Source organism: Phodopus roborovskii, unplaced genomic scaffold (genome assembly GCF_943737965.1).
Source record: "Phodopus roborovskii unplaced genomic scaffold, PHOROB, whole genome shotgun sequence".
NCBI classification, from domain to species: domain Eukaryota; kingdom Metazoa; phylum Chordata; class Mammalia; order Rodentia; family Cricetidae; genus Phodopus; species Phodopus roborovskii.
Genome location: NW_026126413.1, coordinates 9,740,501 through 9,762,500, shown reverse-complemented (window position 1 = coordinate 9,762,500; position 22,000 = coordinate 9,740,501). Strand labels below are relative to the sequence as shown.

At 42.5% G+C, this 22,000-nt stretch overlaps 1 protein-coding gene across 1 annotated transcript in view; it reads right to left on the bottom strand.

Annotated features, from left to right (window-relative positions):
• Positions 1 to 9,650: 9,650 nt before the first annotated feature.
• Ankrd31 (ankyrin repeat domain 31) overlaps positions 9,651 to 22,000 on the bottom strand; it is a 98,129-nt gene continuing 85,779 nt past the window's right edge. The window contains exon 26 of the mRNA XM_051182919.1: positions 9,651 to 9,772. Coding sequence (XP_051038876.1) covers positions 9,651 to 9,772 — 122 coding nt within the window. The remainder of the gene's footprint in view (positions 9,773 to 22,000) is intronic.

Genomic DNA, 22,000 nt, shown 5'->3' with positions numbered 1-22,000 from the left:
CAAGAGGACGTGGAGTGTGGGAGAAACACTAACTAGTACAATTCCCTACAGTCAGCTAACGATACAGTGTTTGAGCTGAGGAAGGAATGAGGTATAAACTGAGATGCCTGCTGCCTTCAAAAAAACATTGGCTACAGAGGCAGGCCTTGCACTAAGAACATAAATAACCAAGAAAGGAGATACTAAGAGTCAAAGGACCGAGGCCAAATAACAATAGCTATGGGACACTGGCTAGGGATACCACTAGGGACCCTCATCCTAAAGCAAGAGTGATCTGTGCAAAACAATCAAGGGAGGTCTGCTGATGCATACCTCCAAGGGCAAAGTTCTGCCTGGGAGCACCCCATGGGTGAAGTGTCCCCAGGAGTGAGAGGCTCAGGGAATGCAAGTTCTTACCACACAAAGCAGAAGAGCATCACCAATCACCGCCATAATAACATGCCGTGTTAGCAGAGCATTTAGTGTCAGGCCCAAAGGAACTCTCCATTCCCCAGACTCCAAAAGGCAGTTGAAATATCCAGAAGAGAACCCAATCTGGACTGTAGGAGGATTTTCAGTGACTAGCTAAAAGCCATTGTTCCTCTGGAACTTGTGAAGAGAGTTCTGGTCTACCCAAAGGAGTCATTTCCTTCACCTCTAGCAAAAAAAAGGGGGATATAGGGCTCTTCAATTCACATACAGCTGTGGTGTCTACCAACACACCAAGGCCCACTGCAGCCTCCAGGCTCCCCAGGGCCTGCTCACAAGTACTTGTTATGCATTTCACAGCCCCCTTCCAGCTCAGAGGGTTCTCTTCCAGCAGCCACTTAGCCTTCCTTACAGCCCTTGCTATTGTCACCCATGCTGTCTGCTCAGAGCTCAGCTTCCCCGTGGCTTCTCTATCCTCTATCTCTGGCTATTCTCCCTTCTCTCACACAAAGCCCTGGCTGCGCTGTCCAGTCTGCTTCTTTCTCCTTCTGCTCTGGACTCTGGCAGATGCCTCTGGCCACTCTCTTTCTTATTTATAACAGAGCCCTTATCCACATAGTGGCGTGGTCATGTCAGCAGCTTCTTTTCTGAATTCGCTAGCATACATCACTCTTTGGGCTGAGGGTGCAGCTCAGTAGTAGAGTGGTGGTTTAGATCCACAAGGCCCTGGGTTTGATCCCCCAGGGTCAGGGGGTGCAGTGAGGGTGGGGAAGTACCCTCAGTGCTCTGAACTTTCAGAAAGTCCTGAAGACTGTTAGAGACACCACGTCTTATAATCAAGGGTCCCGAGGCTTGAAGAAGTTGCATAACTTGCCCAAGTTAAATCACAGGTAGGTCATAGAGTCAGGGAGAGACTCTGCTCTGGGGACTGCTTGTTAGGATCCCCACCACACCTCTCTGCCCACAAAGAATGACCTTGCTTCCTGGGTTGATTTTCCAGGACTGACCATGCTGCTCTTGCTCCAAGGAAAGCCCCCCAGAGAAAACATAGGCAGCTTCCTTAAAGTGGCATGAATTCCCGTTGGGAAATGGGCAAGCATTCCTAAATACCTGAGCAAGCTTCACCCGAACGTACTGAAGAATTCCCACTGGCCTTGCCATATCCATTTTGCAGAACTTAGTTGCTGTAAGCAAGTAGGGGCTGAAGGTACACAGAGACACTGGTAAGAAGCTGAGCACAAAGGATAAGAACACAAGCACTCACCTTCAGTAGTTTCATGGTCTTTTGACTGTCCGGAGCACCCTTAGAGAGACAGCATCCATCATGACTTCTCATCCGGGATCCCAAGGCTCAAAGGAACCAGCTGACTTCCCCAGCGGAACGCCAGGTCAGAGCTGGTGTGAAACATCCTGTACAGTCCTTGTTCAGGACCTTCCACTCCCGGCAGAATGTAAGCCAGCAAGACTTGGTGTTCACATGCCAGTGTCTACTCTCACCACGGTGACCAACACCCACACAGCCAGATCTTGGTATATTTTGAAGATTTTTTGGGGGGGTTGTGATGGTGGTGGTGGTGGGAGACTCTGCAACTATGACAAGCAGCTGTGGCTAAGCAGAAAGTCTAGCCTTAGGCTGTGGATCTCTTGTATGGTTTTCTGTGTTTTCCTGAATTTTCCTTTACTTAGCAAATTGGTGACCCGCTGGGTCCCCTGCTGGCTGTCTTCAGAGATGCATGCAGGTGAGGCTGACACACTTGGAGCCTGCTGTGAGCCACTGCATTCTTGCTCCTGCATTGCCGCATTGGCTGCTATTAGAGAATGTAAAAATATAAAAGACAGTCCTTAACCTTAAGAAAAATACCATTTCATCTAGGAGGTGAGATATTTAGACAACATCCTATGTGTATCTGTAAAGAAATCTGTAAGCAGTTTCTGCTTCTAAAAATCAGGTTTTCTTTGGCTACCCACCCTTTTAAATAATTTTAAAATGTTTTTGCCATCCCCTCCACCTCCCCCCCCCCCCCAGACAGGACATTACCTCTCCCAGGCTGGCCTTGAATTCCAGATCCTCTTGCTTCCACTTCGGGGATTATAGGTGTTCTATAACATGTCCTGGTTTGACTAGCTTCTTAAGTGATAGCCTCCTTTATTACCTTTGACCTTTTTCATGCTTCCTTCATCTTTAGTGCAAGTTAGGTCAAAGTAAGTCTGACCTGAGTGTAGCTCTGCAGGGAACAGAGCCAGTACTTGCTCTGTGAACAGCAGCTTAACTGGGAATATGAACACCTGGGCATTTGCCTGTGCAACAAATAGCTGGGTCTCAGCCAACCACAGCATCGAACTATTTAGGCTCTATGTAAAAACAACAAATGCCAAGTTGTGGTCAATCCAGATATTTCTCACTTCTGTTTCCATTTCTTTGACTGTAATTGAATGTGCACATGTGGTGGTATGTGGCATTCCAAAGCATCTTTGCTTTGGGTTTGGACCACTGCCTGACTGGATTCTAGGTAAAAGACAACTGATACCTGTAAATCCGGCCTAGGCATGGTAGTTCATGTCTCTAATCCCAGCACTGGGGAAGCAGAGGCAGACTGATTAGTTTGAAGGCAGCCTGGGCCATATGGCAAATTCCAGGCCAGCCTAGGCTACAGAGTGAGTCACTAGTTCAGGATTTCTATTGCTGTGATCAAACAACACAACCTTAAGCAACGTGGGGGGGGGGGTTATTTCATCTCACAGATTGTGGTCCATCACCCAGGGATGTCAGGGCAGGAACTCCAGGTAGGAGCTGATGCAGAGGCCATGGAGGGGTGCTGCTTACTGGCTTGTTCTCCATAGCTTGTTCAGCCTGCTTTCTAATAGAACCCAGGATCACTAGCAGAGGAACAGCACCACCCACAATGGACTGGGCCCTGCCACACCCAATCACTAATTAAGAAAATGAGCTATAGAATTGCCTACAGCTTGATTTTATGGAGGTCTCTCCCTTCCCCTCTCCCTCCCTCTCTCCTTTCCTCCCTCCCTGCCTCCCTCCCATTTTCTTTTTCTTCCCTCCTTCCCTCGGGTTTATCTATTTCATGTGCATTACTATTTTGCCTGCATGCATGTCTGTGTAAGGGTGTTGGATACCCTGGAGCTGGAGTTACAGACAGTTGTGAGCTGCCATATGGGTGCTGGGAATTGAACCCAGGTCCTCTGGTAGAGCAGCCATTTCTCTTAACCTCTGAGCCATCTCTCTATCCCCTTTCAGCTTGAACCATCCTACTTGGCTTCTAAAGGAAAAGGACACCCACAATCCCAGTGGCTAGGGCTTGCACTGTTGAAGAAAGTATCTTTCCTGTCATAGAGCTGGCATCTTCTAAATTTGGCTGGCTAGTTTTTTATGCTTTGGCTAAGGACTAATTTTTCTTCAACTGTTTCATTTTATCAGCAGCATATTTCCTTTTGGGACACACACATACACAGACAATTTTGGTTTGTTCTGTTGGCTCAGTTCACAGCAGTTACTGTGTAGGCTGAATGTCTGTGCAATGTCAGCAGATTGGCAAGGTTCAACTACTGCCTGTGAACTTGCCTTCAGCTTTGAAGTAGCAGACCGACTGTCAGATATCATGGAAACACAAATGTCCTTTACACCTACAAGTGCTTAATTGCAGTGTGCATAGTGTGCACCTGCTGGGCTTCCCTTAAAACTCCTGGAAAAGGAGGGCTGGGCCGCAGCTCATTTGATAAGAATGTTTACTTGGCATGCACCCCAGAACCACCCAAATGGGGTGCTGTGTTATACCTGTAATGCCAACATTTGGGAGACAGAGGAATGGGGGGTCAGAAATTCAAGGTCACCCTCAAATTCAAGGCCAGCCTACTCAAAAGCAAAACAAAAAACTCCTGGTAAATAGTACCAAATGAAAAAAATATAAACTTACAAATATGTTTAAGGAGTTTAGGAGTTAGCCACAAGTCAGGTGAGTTGACTCGGCATGGCCTCACTTCTGATCCTCTTACTTAGGTGGTAAAAGGAAGTAGGACTTGAAAATACTATGGTTTCAGGTGGATGGAATCACAGTTCTTTGTGTAGAATGGGCTTTAACGAACACCACTAAAAAGGAAAATCAAAGCAACAAAAAAAAAAAAAAAAAAAAAAAAAAAAAAAAAAGAAAACAACTCAGGACCAGAATCCAAAAATACATGGGAGGCTAAGTGCTGTTAGCTCCCAATAGACAAAAGAAATCCAAAGTCCCTTGCAAGCCAGGGCTTGCATGCATGCAGCACATGCAGTCATCAGAAGCATCGAGATAGTTCTCCTATGCAAAATTAATTTGTTCATATCTAGAACTTTCCAAGACAGGAAAACAACCTCAAGAGTGGATACCTATATGTTGATCTTAGAACTGGTCAGCTGGAGTGCTGCATTCCCTTGGCTACCATGGTGAGCAAACTGAATCCCTTAGAATGTGCATGTGGCAGGAGCCAATCAAATCCACATCATGGGGCTGACATTGTCCCAATAGCCTACTGTGCATTTTGAGGTATGCAGCTTTGGTTGAGAGAGAAAATATACATGGTACCAACATGAGCTCCAAATCCAGACTCCTAGGTTTGATTTCTAGTTCTACCACTTGGTAGGTGCTTTCTAGCTCCTGGCCAAGTGACTTCATTCTTCCCTCAGCTTACTCATCTTAAAATGAATGATAGCATTTCCCATTTCATAAGGTGTGGTGAGGACTGCATGCATTAATATGTCAAAAGTGCTTGTAATGACCACTGGGATGTATTATTAAAGATATTAGCTCTTATTCCAACCACTCACACCAATTACACTTCCTTTCCTCTCCTTATCCACCCCCCCTTGTTTCCCGACTGGCACAGTGGTGATTTGTGCAGCTTTCTCCTACACTTGGGCATGCATTTCTTTCAGCAAATCAAGTAATTTCATTTCTCCAGTGAGTGACCTCTGTGAGGAATAGCTAGTGATCGACTGTGGTGAAGAAAAAAAAACTTTCTTTAGACAATTTTTAAAAAAAGATTGTATTTGTGTGTGCATGTGTATATGCACGTCACAAAAGGACCACTGTGGTACTCTCTCTCTCTCTCTCTCTCTGTGTCTCTCTCTGTGTGTGTGTGTCTCTCTCTCTCTCTGTCTCTCTCTCTCTGTGTGTGCACACGTGCACACATCACAAAAGGACCACTGTGGTACTCTCTCTCTCTCTCTGCGTCTCTCTCTCTCTCTGTGTGTGTGTCTCTTTCTCTGTGTGTGTGTGTGTGTCTCTCTCTCTGTGTGCACACGTGCACACATCACAAAAGGACCACTGTGGTACTCTCTCTCTCTCTCTCTCTCTGTCTCTGTGTGTGTGTGTCTCTCTCTCTCTGTCTCTCTCTCTGTGTGTGTGTGTGTGCACACGTGCACACATCACAAAAGGACCACTGTGGTACTCTGTTCTCCCTTTACCCGCTGAGTCTCTAACTCAGGCTGCCAGGCTTGTTGGCAGGCACCTTTCCCTGCTGAGCCACCTTGCCAGACTGTAATAAACTTTCTTGAGAATGGCAGTGTTCAGGAAAACTACTTCCCAAAAGAAGCGCACTGGACGATAACTGTCTCATTTCCAATGATACTTTTCTAACTGCAACAGCAGAGCCCCTATGAAGGGAGCGTGGAGAACAAATAACAGCATAGCTGAACTGAAACATGGCCATTCCCAAGTTCCTAATCTTGGCTTCTTAGAGTGAAGCTTCCTTACTGCTTAAGCCATTTATTTTTCTAAGTAGGACGTTTTTTGTTACTGACATCAAAGCACTGTAACTGACAGGAAGTTCTTAAGTGTCTGCTGTGCTTAAGATACTTTACAGGAAACACGAACTATACAGCTGTGAACTGGATTCTCAATAAAGTTTTCAAAATGCTACAGGGAGACAAACCATGAAAACCCAAACTAGGAATAGCAGGCACTAAAACTTCAGGGCTTGGGTTGAGATGGCCTGACAACATAGGAGGTCATACACGAGGGTCGTCTCATATATGAACTCTATGAGGACTATGGATGGGCAGGAGAGGGAAGCGTGGGGAGTGCAGGGAGCCCTGAGTGAATGAATCTTTGAGTGCTGTGCTCATGGCCATGCTAAGGACCCCGGGCGGGTCCTTGGAGGAATGCCCATGCCTCCCTGCCACCTGAGAAGCTTAGGAGAGAACGGCAGTGCCCTTCACTGGGGACCAAGTGTGAGTGTTAGCAGAGTGTACAAAAAATGTTCACCATAGCCCTCTCCCCAAAATTTATGGCCTGAAAACTGCTCCACAACAGAGACCACTCCTCCAGAGATTAGCTAAGCCTGTCCCTTTGGTCTGGCTGTAGACCATACACCCCACTTCCTTGTCTGGTTAGGCAGTAACGTTGTGTCACTGTTCAGCTCTACATACTAAGCACACTGAGCTTCTGGGATTCTGAGACTTTCCCAGCTGAGTGCCAAGAGCACTTGACCCAGCTTTCCTGTCTGTCCTTTCTTCATTCACTCACCACCCTCAGTTAGACTGAAGTCCCAGGAGCCATGCTGGATGCAGCAGAGAGGGAATGTTCCAGGTGGGGGAAACAGTATAAGCAAGGGAGAGGGGCGTTAGGCTGCATCCATTTGCGAGGGTCACCATAACGAAAGCACCACACACAGGGTGGCTCAAAACTGCAGAATCAATTTCTCAAGATCCTGGTCTATAATCAGTGTCACTGTGCTTTATCTCATGCTGAAACCATGGTTCACAGATGGATGCCTACGGCTGGTGTCTGTCAAGGAAGACAGAATCAGAGTCTACCTTAATGATTTTATCTTGACTTAACAACCTTCTAAAGGCCCTGTCTACAAACACATCACAATATGAGAAAGTGGGGACTACAGATTTAACACATGAACTTTAGGGAAACAATTGAGTTCATAAGAGGGACAAAACAAAACACATTTAAGAGTTAGAGAGTATAGGGAAATGAAATTGGAAGACTATTAGGACCAGGCAGTAGGTAACTTGAATTGCTGGTCTAGATTTTGTTGGGAGGTAACCACTGGAGAAGACTACTTGGACATGGGTTCAAGTCAACAGAAAGTCTTTATTAGCTGGCTGGTGACTACAATGGATGTTTGGGACCTGAGTGCAGTCCTGAGTCTTTCTCAGGGTGAACTTTTAAGCACAAATCCATTTCCTAGGTCGACACATCTAAGTTAGCAAGAACAGTTAGCCAGGAGTGAAACCACAGAAGCCAAAAAGCACGGTTAGTAGATGTAGGGACTTTCCCAGAACTGTGGACTTTGATGGGTTGGCTCTTCGTTTCATTTTGGCAAGTACTGCTACCTAACTCCTGGGTTCTGAGGCCTGAATGGTACTTCCATCACATTGTCAGTTGTGCTAAGATCTGAGGAGCCTGTTACAATTTCACCTTTACGACAGCAAAGGTGGCAATGGAGATATTTAAGAATAATTTGGCAGCAGTATGCCACAATGCTCAATCAGCAAGTAATCAAAACTGGTTAGAACTGCTGATGTGTAAATAGTCTACACTGGTCTGATGAGGATTGAATTGAGAATGAAGGGACTCAGGTCAAAACATCATAAAAACACATGCACAGCAATGTTTATTGCAGCATTGTTCACAATAGCCCAAGCACAGCTGAGCAGGTAAAGAAGATGTGGCACACAGACAAAATGAAACTGCTTTCAGCTATAAAGAGCAAAGTTATGCCATTTTCAGGTAAATGGATGTCACTGAAAATGAGGACATTAAGCCAGTCTCAGACAGACACATATCATGCTTCCTCTCATGACTAGTTCATATATTTTAAATAGGTAAGATCATGTATGCATATATGAAAGTGGAGGCAAGGCTGTCTAGGAAAAAGGGGGACCAATGGCGGAGGGGGAGGAAAAAAGAGGAAAGAGCCTTATAAGAGGCAATATAGTCAATGTGCAATATACACTTGTCTGGAAATACCCTTATATAATACAGCACCATGTGCAAGAACACGTGCAGTGAACTTTTAAAAATCAGTCTCCCACAAAGGACACAAAAATAAAGAACGGATCACTGGACCTTCTTCAGGATCGTGTGTATGGCTGAGGGCATGAAGCTTAAATGCTTCTCTGAGAACCCAGAACAGACAGAGCATCTTGTAAATGGCCCTGAACTGCCCAGGAGAGTCACGGCAGACTAGCCATCTCTCTCCAGCTCTAGGTGGAGCAGACTTCTCCTCTCTTCTCAGATGCCCAGATCAGGATCCCCAACCTCCTACTGTCAGCTTTCAGCCATATATTCTGAAGCTATTTCCTAAATGTTCTATACATTTTAAGTAAGACATGCAAATACCCAAAGCCTATAGCATAGTCCCCCAAACATGTTCTACTGATTAAAAAGGGAAAATTATTATTTTGTGTGTACTGGTGTTGTGTCTGCCTGCGTGCCTGTGCACATCGTGCCTGTGCTCACTGAGGCCAGAGGAAGGCACTGGATCTCCTGGAACTGGAGTTGTACAGGGGGTTGTGAGCTGCCGCAGGGGCACTGGGACTCTGCTGAACCATCCTTCTAGTGACTTCTGTAGCGGTTTTCACTTTTCTATACAACGAGAGAGAAGCAATAGAGTAAGAATGTCAGGCCGAAGCTTACTTGGGACTCAGAGATAATGAAGGATGAGAATAAGTTGGTTACCAAAATATTAAGGAGTCTGGGAAAACCGATAAAGCTCAAGTGTCTCACAAATGCTTCTGTCAGTGTAGAAGTCAAAAGCTCGTCGGTCCTGGCCAGCACTTGATTAGTTCTCTGCACTAAGATTTAGCACTATCTATACTAATCTTATATAATACTTATATTTCCTTCATAATTTTACATTGTGATTTTGAGCTATATTCCAGAGGCAAAGGGGGAAAACAATCCAGGGTCTCTTCAGGGATAATTTTCCATTAACTGCTTTTACTTGTATCTTCATTTCCTCACGAGAACTGTTTCTCATACAGGAGCAGAAGTGCCAAACGCAAAATTAGCGTATGTCAATACAACTAAAGCAAGAAACTCAACACAGTCTTATTCAGAAATGCCTTTATTTCATTGGCAGAAAAGCACTAAACTTATGTTAAGAGTTTTCTTATCACAGTAAATGCACATCTCTACTAATTCACAGTGCAAGTTAAAATAGGCCTACCATACAAGATGGAGATGAATGGCTGTTGATGATAAAAACAACCCTGGATAAGCTGTCAGGAAAGCAAGGCTTCAGAATGGTAGCCTCTTACAGTTCACATAGAACTTCCAGTGTTGCTCCATTACATGGCAAGGCAGAAGCTCTTGATCGCTGATTAAAAGTATCTCTTTTATCTGTAGATAATGAGGGATGCCTGTTAAAATACAAATCACCATTTAAACCAGCTTCTTATAATGTAAGATCTGAATAGTTATTACATATCCCAGAATCTAGTCAGTCCATGCTCAGACTTGGTGTTTCTGACCAGGACATTCATCAGTCCACCTTCTGTACCTGAGATAACCTATAGGAGGGGGGGGGATGGGGGAGAGGGAGGGAGAAAGAGTCATTCATCAATTATCGAATCAAATCTTACTCTACAGAGACTGCCAGTGTTATAAGTTCACCAAGGCCGTTTTAGCTAGACATGCCACATAGTCCATTAATTGTATCCATAGCCTAGGACACCAGTGCTTCCTGTAATTAGGTATTTTAAGGGCAGTGCTTTTGATCACCAGTACTCATCTATACTCCACCTGTGACATGCCTGCCTGTGACTTTTCCTTTCACCTTACCTGGCTCATGTGCTTGGGGCTGTATTTATTCTCAACTTCTTGATTTATTTTCATCTTCAACAATCAATCAGCAGGCACCGATTCAGTGATAGGAATATAATCCCTTCAGAGGGCAGTAAGGTCCAATGGGATCTCTGCCGAGTCTTTGGGGGAGTCTCCTTTCTAGACTTGACTCAACAGGCAGACAGCTTTGTTGACAGCAGTGGGAGGCTCTTATGAGGGGCCGCAGTGTGGAAGGGACATTAGAAATGCAGTGGGTTTTTTTTTGTTTGTTTGTTTTGTTTTTTAAAGATGGGTCTCATGAATCTCAGGCTAGCCACAAAACAGTGTGACTACACCAGGGTTATGGGATTGGAGTTGAGAAGTTGAAAGAGGAGAAATTCCATTTTTAGTCATGCTATGTGAGTACTAGATAAAGCTTATAGACTTGTTCCGGCCTTTACTGACATGTACATGCACCAATAAAATTCAATTTTCGGGGATTTAAGTCAGTCTGAGTGGGGTTTTAAACTGGCACTTACAGACTGAGAGGGCAGCTTCTCTTATAACCTTAAAGACCTAAGTTTGACTCCCTAGAACTCAGGGGGAAAAAGAAAAACAGCAGACATAGAGGGTGTATCTTTGTAACCCAGCAGAAAGGGCAGTGAAGGCAGGGGGACCAGAGCTCACTGGCCACCCATCTTAGTTCTCTGGGTAAGTTACAGGCCAATGAGACCTTGTTGCAAAGAAAAAAAAAACCAAAACAAAACAAAGCAAGATAAACAAAGGAAAAAGCAAAACAAAAAACAAGGTGGACAGCAATTGAAGACCAATAACCAAGGTTATCTTCTGGCTGCCACATGTGCACACACACACACACACACACACCTGAACACATACACATCTGTTACTATAATCGAATACCTTTTACATTTAAAATATGCTCCTTATGTAAACATATACTTCCTATATTAACTGTAGAGGACACGAGGGTCCTTGTACACACAGATAAGCAAGGGGGAAGCTAAACACAGACATCCTTCAAAGGGAAGAGATGCCTAATTTGTCCTTCTGGAATTCTGGGAATAGATGTACTTTACAACCTGTCTGTCCTTTTTTCTGTCTGATGAGTCAGATTCACCTGTATTTCCCAGAAATTATGTTTTACTCATCCCAGACCCTTCCCCTTAATCCTGAGTATTACTTCTAGGTCATAAAACTCGTCCTCGTGATGATGTTAGTATTTTACAACTGCCCAAGTGACTTCTATGTCATCTTAGGGCCAGGCCAACCATGAAACCCACAGGGGTGGATTTACCTAAGTCACACTCCCTAGACCCTTACTATGAGCAATATTTTTAAATCAACAGGAACCCATCTCACAGGCAAAGCCATATGTACTTTGTGAAGAGCTTCAATGTAAACATGTCTTACACTTTGTTTTACTCACCAGCCTGAGTTCATTGTTATCTGAAAACTTCTTTCCAAAATCGTGCTATGCTTAAATATGGCAAAAAAAAAAAAAAAACAAACAAACAAAAAAAAACATTCAAACCGATGTCAGACTCTTGAAGTCTTGGTCCAGCATTGGTTACAGAAATAGGGCTGAACTGAGTTTCATTCTTCCCTCAGCCAGATTGTTGCCCTACTGGCTGTAAAGCCTTGCGGGGACCTCCCACAATTGACAACTGTATTCTTCACAGATCTCAAACCGAACTGATGGGCTTCAACCTTGAGCATGTATCACCACACCCTGTTTTCAGAAACAAGGTAACCCATAAAAGCTGGGGATGGGAGATATTGCTCAGGTAAAACTCTCAACAGCAAGGTCCTCAGACTGCCTCCATAAGACGCTGCACCTACATTTGCTATGTTCTGAGTGCTTAATCCATCTGCGACAGTTTATTTCTAATTTATGCTTTATATCCACCATGGGCTATTTGTAAGCAAAGTGACTAGGCTGCGAATATGTACATACTTCACATTTCAGACACGTCTGCCAGCGTCCACATAAAGTCCCCTTCTTTACTACCAGTATATGAATACCTGGGAAGATGCCTATTTTCTACTCCACATCCTTAATAAAACTGCACAGTGTCAATGCTTAAAAAGCTATCCCACTCTGGTTGTACAAAATAAAACTACTGTTTTCACTGATACCTTCAGAGGTCTAGTATGAGCATCTTTCACGTGGAGTTAAGGCCCTTTAAAAACCTCTAGACCCAGGAAGGTGCCTATTAAAGATTCTGTTGGCAGTGACTGATCAGACAGCAACCCAGAATGCACTGTTGATTAAGTCAGGAATTTAATCTGCATATGTATCAAAATTCCTCTTTCAAGCCGTACGATCAGCTCACTGGGCACAAGATACCATGCTTAGTTAAATCAGGTACTCCAAGAGGGAGGAGCTTGTTGCATGTCTCTCTAACAAGAGACTGCTCACTGCAGCACTAGCTCTATGCACAAAAACAGTTTCAGAAAATCTCTGCCTGTAGTTCTCATTCTGGGGACACTAAAATAAAGGGGATTTTTATTTGCTTATTTTTAGATGAGATTCCATTATCCCATTATATAGCACAGGCTGATCTTAAACTTATCGGGGAAGCAGGGATCTACTGAGAAACCAAACTTGGGGATTCCTATATGTGGTTGCAAAGGGGCAGAGTAGGAAGGCCCCAGCCGAGAGGGTATATACCAAAGCTGATGCACAATATCCTACCACCTCAGGCCAAGACTCCTTTATAGACTCAAGTTCTTTATAATGGGCCCAACTCTTAATTTTAACATTCATTGTTTTAAATTCAGTGTTTAGACAGGTCCACTGCTCTAATTTCTTTCAATCTGTTTATGTGGTAGACGATGTTTATTGCTTTGCATATGTATGTTGAATTGTCCCTGACCCGCTAAGTGAACTTGACCATTGTTGATAATCTTTTTGATGTGTTGTTGTGTTCTGTTTGTAAATATTTTTTTAAAAAATTGTTTATTTTTATCTTGTGTGCATTATTGTTTTTGCCTGTATGTCTGTGTAAGGGTGTCAAATCTTAAGAGTTAGACAGTTGTGAGCTGCCATGTGGGTGCTGGGAATTGAACCTGGGTCCTCTGGAAGAGCAGTCAGTGCTCTTAACCACTGAGCCATCTCTCCAGCCCCACTGCAAATATTTTATTGAGAATCTTGCAATGATGTTCATAAGGGGTATTTATAATTTTTTTTTTTTTTTTGGTTGTTGTTGGGTCTTTGTGTGATTTTGGTTTCAGGGTAATTGTGGCCTTGTAAAAGGAATTAGGAAATGTTCCTTCAGTTTCTATTTTGTGGAATGATTTAAGCAGGATTGTGTTCATTCTTCTTGAAAGGTCTGGTAGAATTCTGCATTAAATCCATTTGTCCCTGGGCTTTGTATTTATTTATTTTTGGTTGAGCGAGGAGACTTTAGTGTTCTGTACCCTTGACAGGCACTGCCTTTTGTTGTATGCTGTGCTTCAGCTACATTGCACTTAATCAGGGCCCACTGTAATAGGGTGACATGCTTCTGGAAGACTCATACTGTCCTAACTGTTCTTGATTGTGCTTTTGTGCTGGGATGTAGGGTTATGTTTATAATTTTTTAATTAATATCTAGTCTTGACTTTGTTGGGTGGGTATTCTATTCTTCGGTTGCTGTTGCCTGCCCTCTTGGATTTTAGCCAAATGTGGTGGCTATTGGGTTGTTGGTAGAGAATGATTCTGTTGGTCAGGTCAGTGGGTGGCAGAAACATATAGAGGTCATCTAGGAAGAAAGGTATCAAGTGGCCCCTGGAAAGAGCAAAGGAGACTGAAGTCTGCATCAAGAGATTATGTATCCTAGGGAATTCAGGTAGGGTAAGAGGAGGGTCTCCTGCAAGTGGCTGCTACAGGACAAAAAGTAAAGTCTGGAGAGAGTGCAATAGATGGCAGGAAAGATAAAGAAAACCACATGAACCCCACCCCAGTGTGGCCCCTGGGAGTCCCTGGAAGAATGCTTCTGAGGACTAGTGACTAACTCAAAGGAACAGAGATGGGTTAAAAAGAGAAGGCTAAGAGTGTATGTAGGAAAGTGCTAAGTTGGGTCTCCATCAGAGTCCCTAGGGGATGGAGGTAGGGTGGGAGGAGGGGCTTTTGCACTAGGACAAAGAGTAAGGATGAAAGGCTAAGGGGAGTCCCGCATCCCTACCAGAGCACAGTCCCCAGGCAATGGTGTTAGGGTGGGAGGAGGGCTCCTATAGGCAGGCTGCTATAGGACTAAGAATATATCTTGAGAGATCTTTTTTATTCAAGATCTGATCATCATTTATTTGTTACTCTTAAAGACTTCCTTTTGACAGGACTCAGACTTAGAAGTAGCAGCATTCAATGAGTACAGCCCATGTCTTTTGGCAACCTGTTCCTGGTTTCTTTGGCTTCCTTCATTCTCTTGGCCAAAGTTGAGCAGATTCTACTTAGTGAGAAGATTTTCTTAGTGTGTTGTTTCTTCAGAGTAGTATGTCAGTGTTCAAGTTCCAGGACACATGGACCCACTGAATTTTGGGTGCTTTGGCCTTGGGCTTCTTACAACTGTTGGTGGGCGTCATTTTAGAGATTGAAAATCTTTTGGATTATGCTAGATCTTTTGGGCCCAAGGAAGCACAGTAGTATCTATCAGTCCAGGAATATCCTTATCTCCATTTTTTTTATAGTAACTAAATTGAGAATGCTCTCAATGCAAATCCACAATGCATCTATGAACAGTCTTGTACTTCCTCTCTCCAGTTCTCCTTGAATGCCCCTTACTCAACAGCAGGTACACTTTGCCATGGGTCATGACACCTTGCTTTGTGAGAAAACCTTGTTTGTCCTTCTCACCACTGATTCAGAGAACAATCCTTCCACTCTTTACCCAGAGCATAAACAGCAACTTGGATGGCCTGTGCTCTCATAGAAAGTACCAAGTTTGTATTCATTGTCCACTTCAATGAGGTTTTGATGCCAAGTGCCTGGGAGGAAGGAGATATTCAATTTCATTTTGACATGGCTGACTAGGAGGTGTCATGAAAAAGAGCTCAAGAAGTCTTAATGGAGGATAGGAAGGACAGTGAAAATGACCTATCTTAGTGCCTGCCTTGTGAGTTTTCAAGCTTTTATCTTTGTACATGATGCTCAGGTGCCTCATAGATACAGGCTTTCCTATTCTGTCTGTCCTGCCTCCCTTCTCTCCATAGGCAACCAATAAAAAGCCAAGCTATCTCTTAGCTTCTGAATTGTTTCTGTACTCTAATAATATTGCATATTTGTCTAGCATCTTTAATATTCAAATCCTTGTGCAAACATGTAAGACTAAAAAAAAAATAAAAGAATACATAGTAGTTAGGTAGCAGAGTTTTTTCTTTTCTTAATTTAATAACTAACTCATAATAGTCAATGATATTTTTAACATGAACTTTAACAAAAGCTTTCTCACCAATCCAGTCTATATGTCAACTCTTGCTAGCCTTACTAAACTTTGTGCCATGAAAGAGAAGGGAACAGGTTAGGGTATCATGAGAAGGACATATATAAAAAGATCTGCTTTGGAAAAGAACACTGTCCACTAGTTTTATTTTCACTTTAGCCTTGACATTCACTTGAGGGGATGAAGAAAGGAAGAAATCAGATCACATAACCAATGCTTAAATCCAATGTCTTTTATAAGAGCTCTTGTCCTGAGTCCATTAGGAAAACTAGTAGTCATATGAAAAGACCTCAGAAAAACTAAGCTGTTGTGATCTGAATTCAATATGAATTGATATGTAAAATACTGATACTAGGAATAACCCTGCCACTCCACAGACACTCATGTAGTCCCACAATATCTGCTATGCATTTCTTCCCTCTGTAATTGTCACAGTCTTGACTGGAAAGGATTATGTAGAATCATGTTTAAAGGTCTAGTTATACTAAATGCATCCAGACACTTCATAGCTCTGAAGCATGAAGACAAGGAGGACTGGATTCAGGGCAGGGGCTGCTTAAGCTCATATTTAAAAATAGCATCCTGGGTATTATAGATAAATTATTAAATAAAAAACAGAAAAATTTCCCTTTCTTATCTTACATGCTTGTGCAAGGAATAAAAGCATCAAAAAGTGTTAGTGGAGGATCACAAAAGAAATTCTGTCTCTGAAAGAAATTTTTGTGAATAAAGAAAGGAAAAGTTAGGGTGCTGACAGGTGATTCAATCCCTTCTTGGGTCAAATGTTGAATATTTTCTTACTGAGAGCATTAATGAAGGGAATCACACTGGTGGGCAGGTAGAAACACCTTGTCCTTTTCATTGTTACTGAGGTATAATTCTTATACAGGGTTGCTGGCATCTGAGGCCTATAAACAAATGGTAGCACATGTATGTGGTTGCTTTAATACTCTTGCTGCACCCCCATCTCCAACACAGATTATGGAATGAGACTTGACTTACTCTGGTTCCAAATGGAAAACACCATATTAGACTCACAGACACATCTCATTCTAATGAGCTCTATTTACTCCTAGCACTTTTGACATTTTAACTTTTGTTATTTTTTCCTTTGTCTCAACTGACCAACTGTCTGACACCAACTTGATCAACTTGATGTCTTCTGTAGTTTGACTCTTGAATGTCTCCCAAAGGCATTTATGTTGACAGCTTGACCCTGAGTGATGGTGTTGAGAGGTGGTGGTAAGCCCTCTGAAAAGTGAGCCCTGCATTAAGGAAGGACCTTAGATTAGGAAGACATGCCCCTGGATACTGTGGGACCACACCCTTCCCTCTCTTTTGCTTCCTGGCCACACTAGCCACACGTACCTTTCTGCAGGCCTAAATAAATCTAATGGTTAATTCAATATTAGCTCTTCTCTTTCATAGTTCCTGGAAGATAGAATTGAAGGTTCCAAGCTGCCAATCGAGGCTTGGTCTCTCTGGAGATCAGCTCTCATCTTGAAACTACCCAGAAACCAGTCAAGCTCCATCTCAGAAATAAGACATTTGGGAAAGTTCAAGGACTTAGGAGTTCTGTGGCAGGAGCCAGAGACAAAACAGATTCTTCCCATGATAAATGTAATTCCAACCACTAACAAATAATAATTATTTCGACAGATAGCAGGATGCTTGGTGTTCACTGTGAATTGGACAAGAATTAAATCATCAGGGCTACTACCTAAGGAATGGCTTAATACCTTGATGCATTTATGATACGATGGTGTTTCTTGGAGATGATAGAAGAGTAGGAAGTAAGGCCTACATAGAGGAAGCAAGCCATGGGGGTGTATCCTGGAATTGGTGTGAGGCTCTATCTTTCTCTGGTCTCTTTTTGAACTCCCTGTTTTTTGTCCATCATGAGACAAAGCAGGCCCTTCTCCAGACACTCCTGATACCATGATGCTTTGCCCAAGCTCAAGAGACCTGAAGTATTTGTGAGTTTAAAACAACTTAAGCTCTTTGTGTGTGTGTGTGTGTGTTTGTGTGTGTGTGTGTATTCCAACTTATGAGTTAGGTTAAAGTAATGTTAATCATGATACCTGAGTGAGAAACTATGATTAAAACAATGAAGAATAATTCAGAGTTGTAAATAAGAGCTGAAATAAACAACCTTGGTACTCAATTATTAGGTACTTATCTTCCTTCATGCTTTGGTTCTTAACCACGAAAAACAGGAATACCTGTGACTGTATCAGCTCTACCACACACTTACATAGAAATAGAAACAAACTTACATAGAAGCAAACAGCAGCACTGACAATGTGCTATCTTCTCAAGTAATTTTTTATAACATGATCAGTAGATAAGGACTATTTCATTATAATCTGGAAAAACAGACTATTACTTTTTTTTCCTGGAAGAGCACATTGTTTCTAAAAGACAAACAAGATATCATGTCTCTATAAAACATGTAATTAGTATGTTATAGTGATGGCTTCTAAAACATCTCAGACAATGTTTTCTTTTTCCTGTATATGTTTAGCTTAATATTGATGTATTTTGAGTATTTTGGCACATACTGACATTAAACCTAAATATTTAAAATGGGCCTGTTTTTCTGAGACAGGATCTCACTGTGTAATACATTCTGGTTTTGAGTTTGCAATTTTCATGTCTTAGCCTCCTGAGTGCTGGAATTATAGGTATGCACCATTATATCTGGCTTGAAGAAAATCTTAAAATGAACAACTCAAATACTTAAGATTCTCTTAATACTGAGAGTCAAATATGATACATACATATGTACATACATACATACATACATATGTACATACATACATACATGTATAGCAAGGGACCTGCTGTTTGTTCTATAAAATGTTACAGATGTCATCTGTTTTTTTTTTTAATTTTAAGTTTAAGAACAATGATGAACAAAGCTAAAGAGACTTCATGGTTTCTCAGGAAGGAGAGAGGGAATATGACAGTGAATGTGAGTGTTCTCTAATTTCTGGCTGAGAAAATAGGAAGAGCCATTACCTGAACCTACCTCACAAACAGAAACAACAATAACAACAATTCTAGATAAAGAGATGATACTAACTGGGCTGGCAAGATGGGCTAGTAGGTAAAGGACCTGATTTGAGTCTCTGAAGCACATGGTAGATGAAATGAACTGATTGTAGTAAGTTGTTCACTGCCCTCCACCTGCCCTCCATCCATGCATGTGAACACGTACACACACATACACACAAAATAATGTTAAAAAGAGATAATAGTAACTAAAATCACATTTACCATTTGTTGAATTCCTTATCTTAAATTCTATTATAGTCTTTGAGATCTTGACACACCTACTTATTAAGATCATTCAACTAAATCCAGTTTTAAAACAGTGTCCTTTGGATCATATTCAATACATTCATTTATCATACATTCAATGAGTATTATTCAATGGATATTTATTGGAAGCCCTGGTATGGTGAACATTGGGGACTATAAGAAATAAGAGCCTATAAAAATCTCTTTGAACTCTAAGACCTCTTCAATCTCTCAGAAGGATAAAAGCCAGGGAACCAGCAATGATCTCTAACAGAGAATGGCAGGTGTAAGATCTGACACTCTATCTGTGGAGTTTTAAAGTCTACAAATACTTCTTATAAAAGGTGAAAACACTCTCAGACACCTCTCTTCCATGTTTTCTTTTTTTTGAATAATTTATTTTTTCAAATTTAATTTTACATTCCAACCACAGTTCTCCCTCCCACTCCTCCTCCTGCTCCCCCTTTTCTCCCCCTCAGCCCACCCCAGGCCACTCCTCCGCATGAGTAAGGGCTCCCATGAGGAGTCAACAGAGTCTGTCAGGATAGGCTGGGGCAGGACCGAGCCCCTCTCCCATGCATTAAGGCTGAGAGTGGCATCCCGCCATAGGGGATGGGCTCCAACAACTAGCTCATACACCAGGTTTATGTCACATTTCGTTTTCTTAAACACTGATTTCCTTGGCTTTTATGTTTTTGGTTGTGAGCCTAGCCTTTAACGGCTGAGCCATCTCTCCAGCCCTTCCTTGGCTTTTATACTGAGTCATTGAAGCAATATATTTCTAAGATGAAAGAGAATGTCGCTAATAATTTTTGCAAATTAGATACTGCTTTGGTCAAACCTAAATACATGGCCACCCTAACTGTAAGAAATATAACATGACTTTTGTAATTCCCCCCTTTCCTCCTGTCTCCAAAAAACAGTCTTGGAGGACTGGTCACTGGAAACACAGGAAAACAGATTTTGCTTATGATCTAGAGTGACCTCATGAAGTCCCCACAGGGGTGGTCTGGTATCTACAGTGTCAGAGACAAGTCTTTATTTCCCTAATTTGTTTTGATATGTAAGAAAGAGAAAGAATGCATCTCTTGCAGTTGAGTTAAGGCACTTTATGTTTTTCTAACTTATTCTGTCAGGTACAATAAAACAGACACACAAGAATCCTAATGAAGAAAGCAAAAATGAGCCAGATGTTGGTGGCACATGCCTTTAATCCCAGCACTCAGGAGGCAGAGGCAGGAGGATCTCTGTGAGTTAGAGGTCAGCCTGATCTACAGAGCGAGTTCCAGGGCTGGCTCCAAAACAATACTGAGAAACCCTGTCTTGAAAAACCAAAACCAAAACAAAACATCAACAACAACAAAACCTAAAAAACCAAACAAAAAAAAAAAAAACCCCGAAATAACAACAACAAACCAAAAGTTAAATAAAGGGAGAGAGAGAGAGAGAGAGAGAGGAGAGAGAGAAAGAGAGAGAGAGAGCTGAAAGAAACTCCAACAGCAGCCTACAGCATCCAGCAAGGGTCTGTCTGTGGTTTTATAGGCTCAAACTAAGTAGTGAGAAGTTGAATGGCCCCTGGCACCTCTACATTTTAAAATTAACATATACATTTTAAAAGTATCCGAAGTAAAGGAAAAATCAGGATTTTTTTTAATATTTTGAATATTAAACTATTATGTTATAGGCAACAGGGGAAAAAATTGGGAAGCAGATGGCCTTCATGATGTAAGGAAGAATGTCCAGCTTTTCTTTGATTTCCACGTTAGTAACTAGGAGGAGAAAGGTTTGCTGACTTTCCCGGGAACAGCTGTGGCTGTGGTGTATGTGAATGTGTGGGGTGGGATGGAAAGGTGGAGAGAGACAGGGAGAGACTGGGACAGAGAGAATAAGACGCTGACATAGTGATTTCGACTTTAGGAAGTTATCAATTATCTTTTGCATAAGAAATGAAATACTATTACTCAACCAAGACCCACAGTCAGGACTGGTGGCAGGAGTCACTTAAAAATAATTAGGTCACACTAGGTGTGACGCCAAGATTTGATTAAATTGACCTATTGTAGTCAGAGTTAGTATGCTATTTTCTGTCAACTTAACCCAAACTAGTGTCAACTCAAAAAAAAAAAAGAACCCCAGTGAGGAATAACCTCCATCATCATGGCCTGGAGGCATGTCTGTGGGAGGAGCACTTTTTTGATTGTTGATTGCTGTGGGACGGCCTAGCCTGCTGTGGGCAGTGCTGCCTCCTGGGACTGCCTGGTGGTCCAGGACTGTACAAGAAAGCAGACTGAGCCAGTCATGAGAAGCATGCCAAAACCAACATTTGTCTTTGGTCTCTCCTTCAGTTCTTGCCTCTGGCTTCTTGCTTTGGTTTCCCTTGATGGCGGACTTTAACCAGCAAGCCGAAAACTCCATTCCTTCCCTAAACTGTTTTTGATCATTGCTTTATCACAGCAACAGGACAGTTTGGAACCAAACACCAGTATTACCAGAGCTACTTGTTTCTTACACCTTTATCTTCTCCATGTTCACTCATCTGATCTCCCAGACCAAATTTGCAAATGAGGAGACATTTTTATGAAGCCTGTCTTTACAAAACTGGAGGAAGGTACCTACCATGATGGAGGTATTTACCTTAGTTTTGGTTTCTACTGCTGTAATGAAACACCATGATCAAAATGAAGTTGGGGAGGGAGAGTTTATTTGGCTTACACTTCTATATCATTGTTCATCACTGAAGGAAGTCAGGACAGAAATTCTAACAAGGCAGGCACCCGGAGGCAGGAGCTAATCATGGAGGAGTGCTGCTTATAGGCTTGCTCTCCATGGCTTGCACAGCCTGCTCTCTTCTAGAACCCAGGAGCACCAGCCCAGCGATTGCCCCACCTGCAATAGAAAGTGTCCTCCTGCATCAATCACTAGCTAAGAAATCGCCCCACAGGCAAGTTTATGGAGGCATTTTCTCAATTTGGGCTCCCTTCTCTCAGGTGACTCTAGCTTGTGTCACAATGAGTCAGTACAATTTTTTTTTTTTTTTTTTGAGACAGGATCTAAGGAGGTTAAGGTGGGTTAAGAATAAGT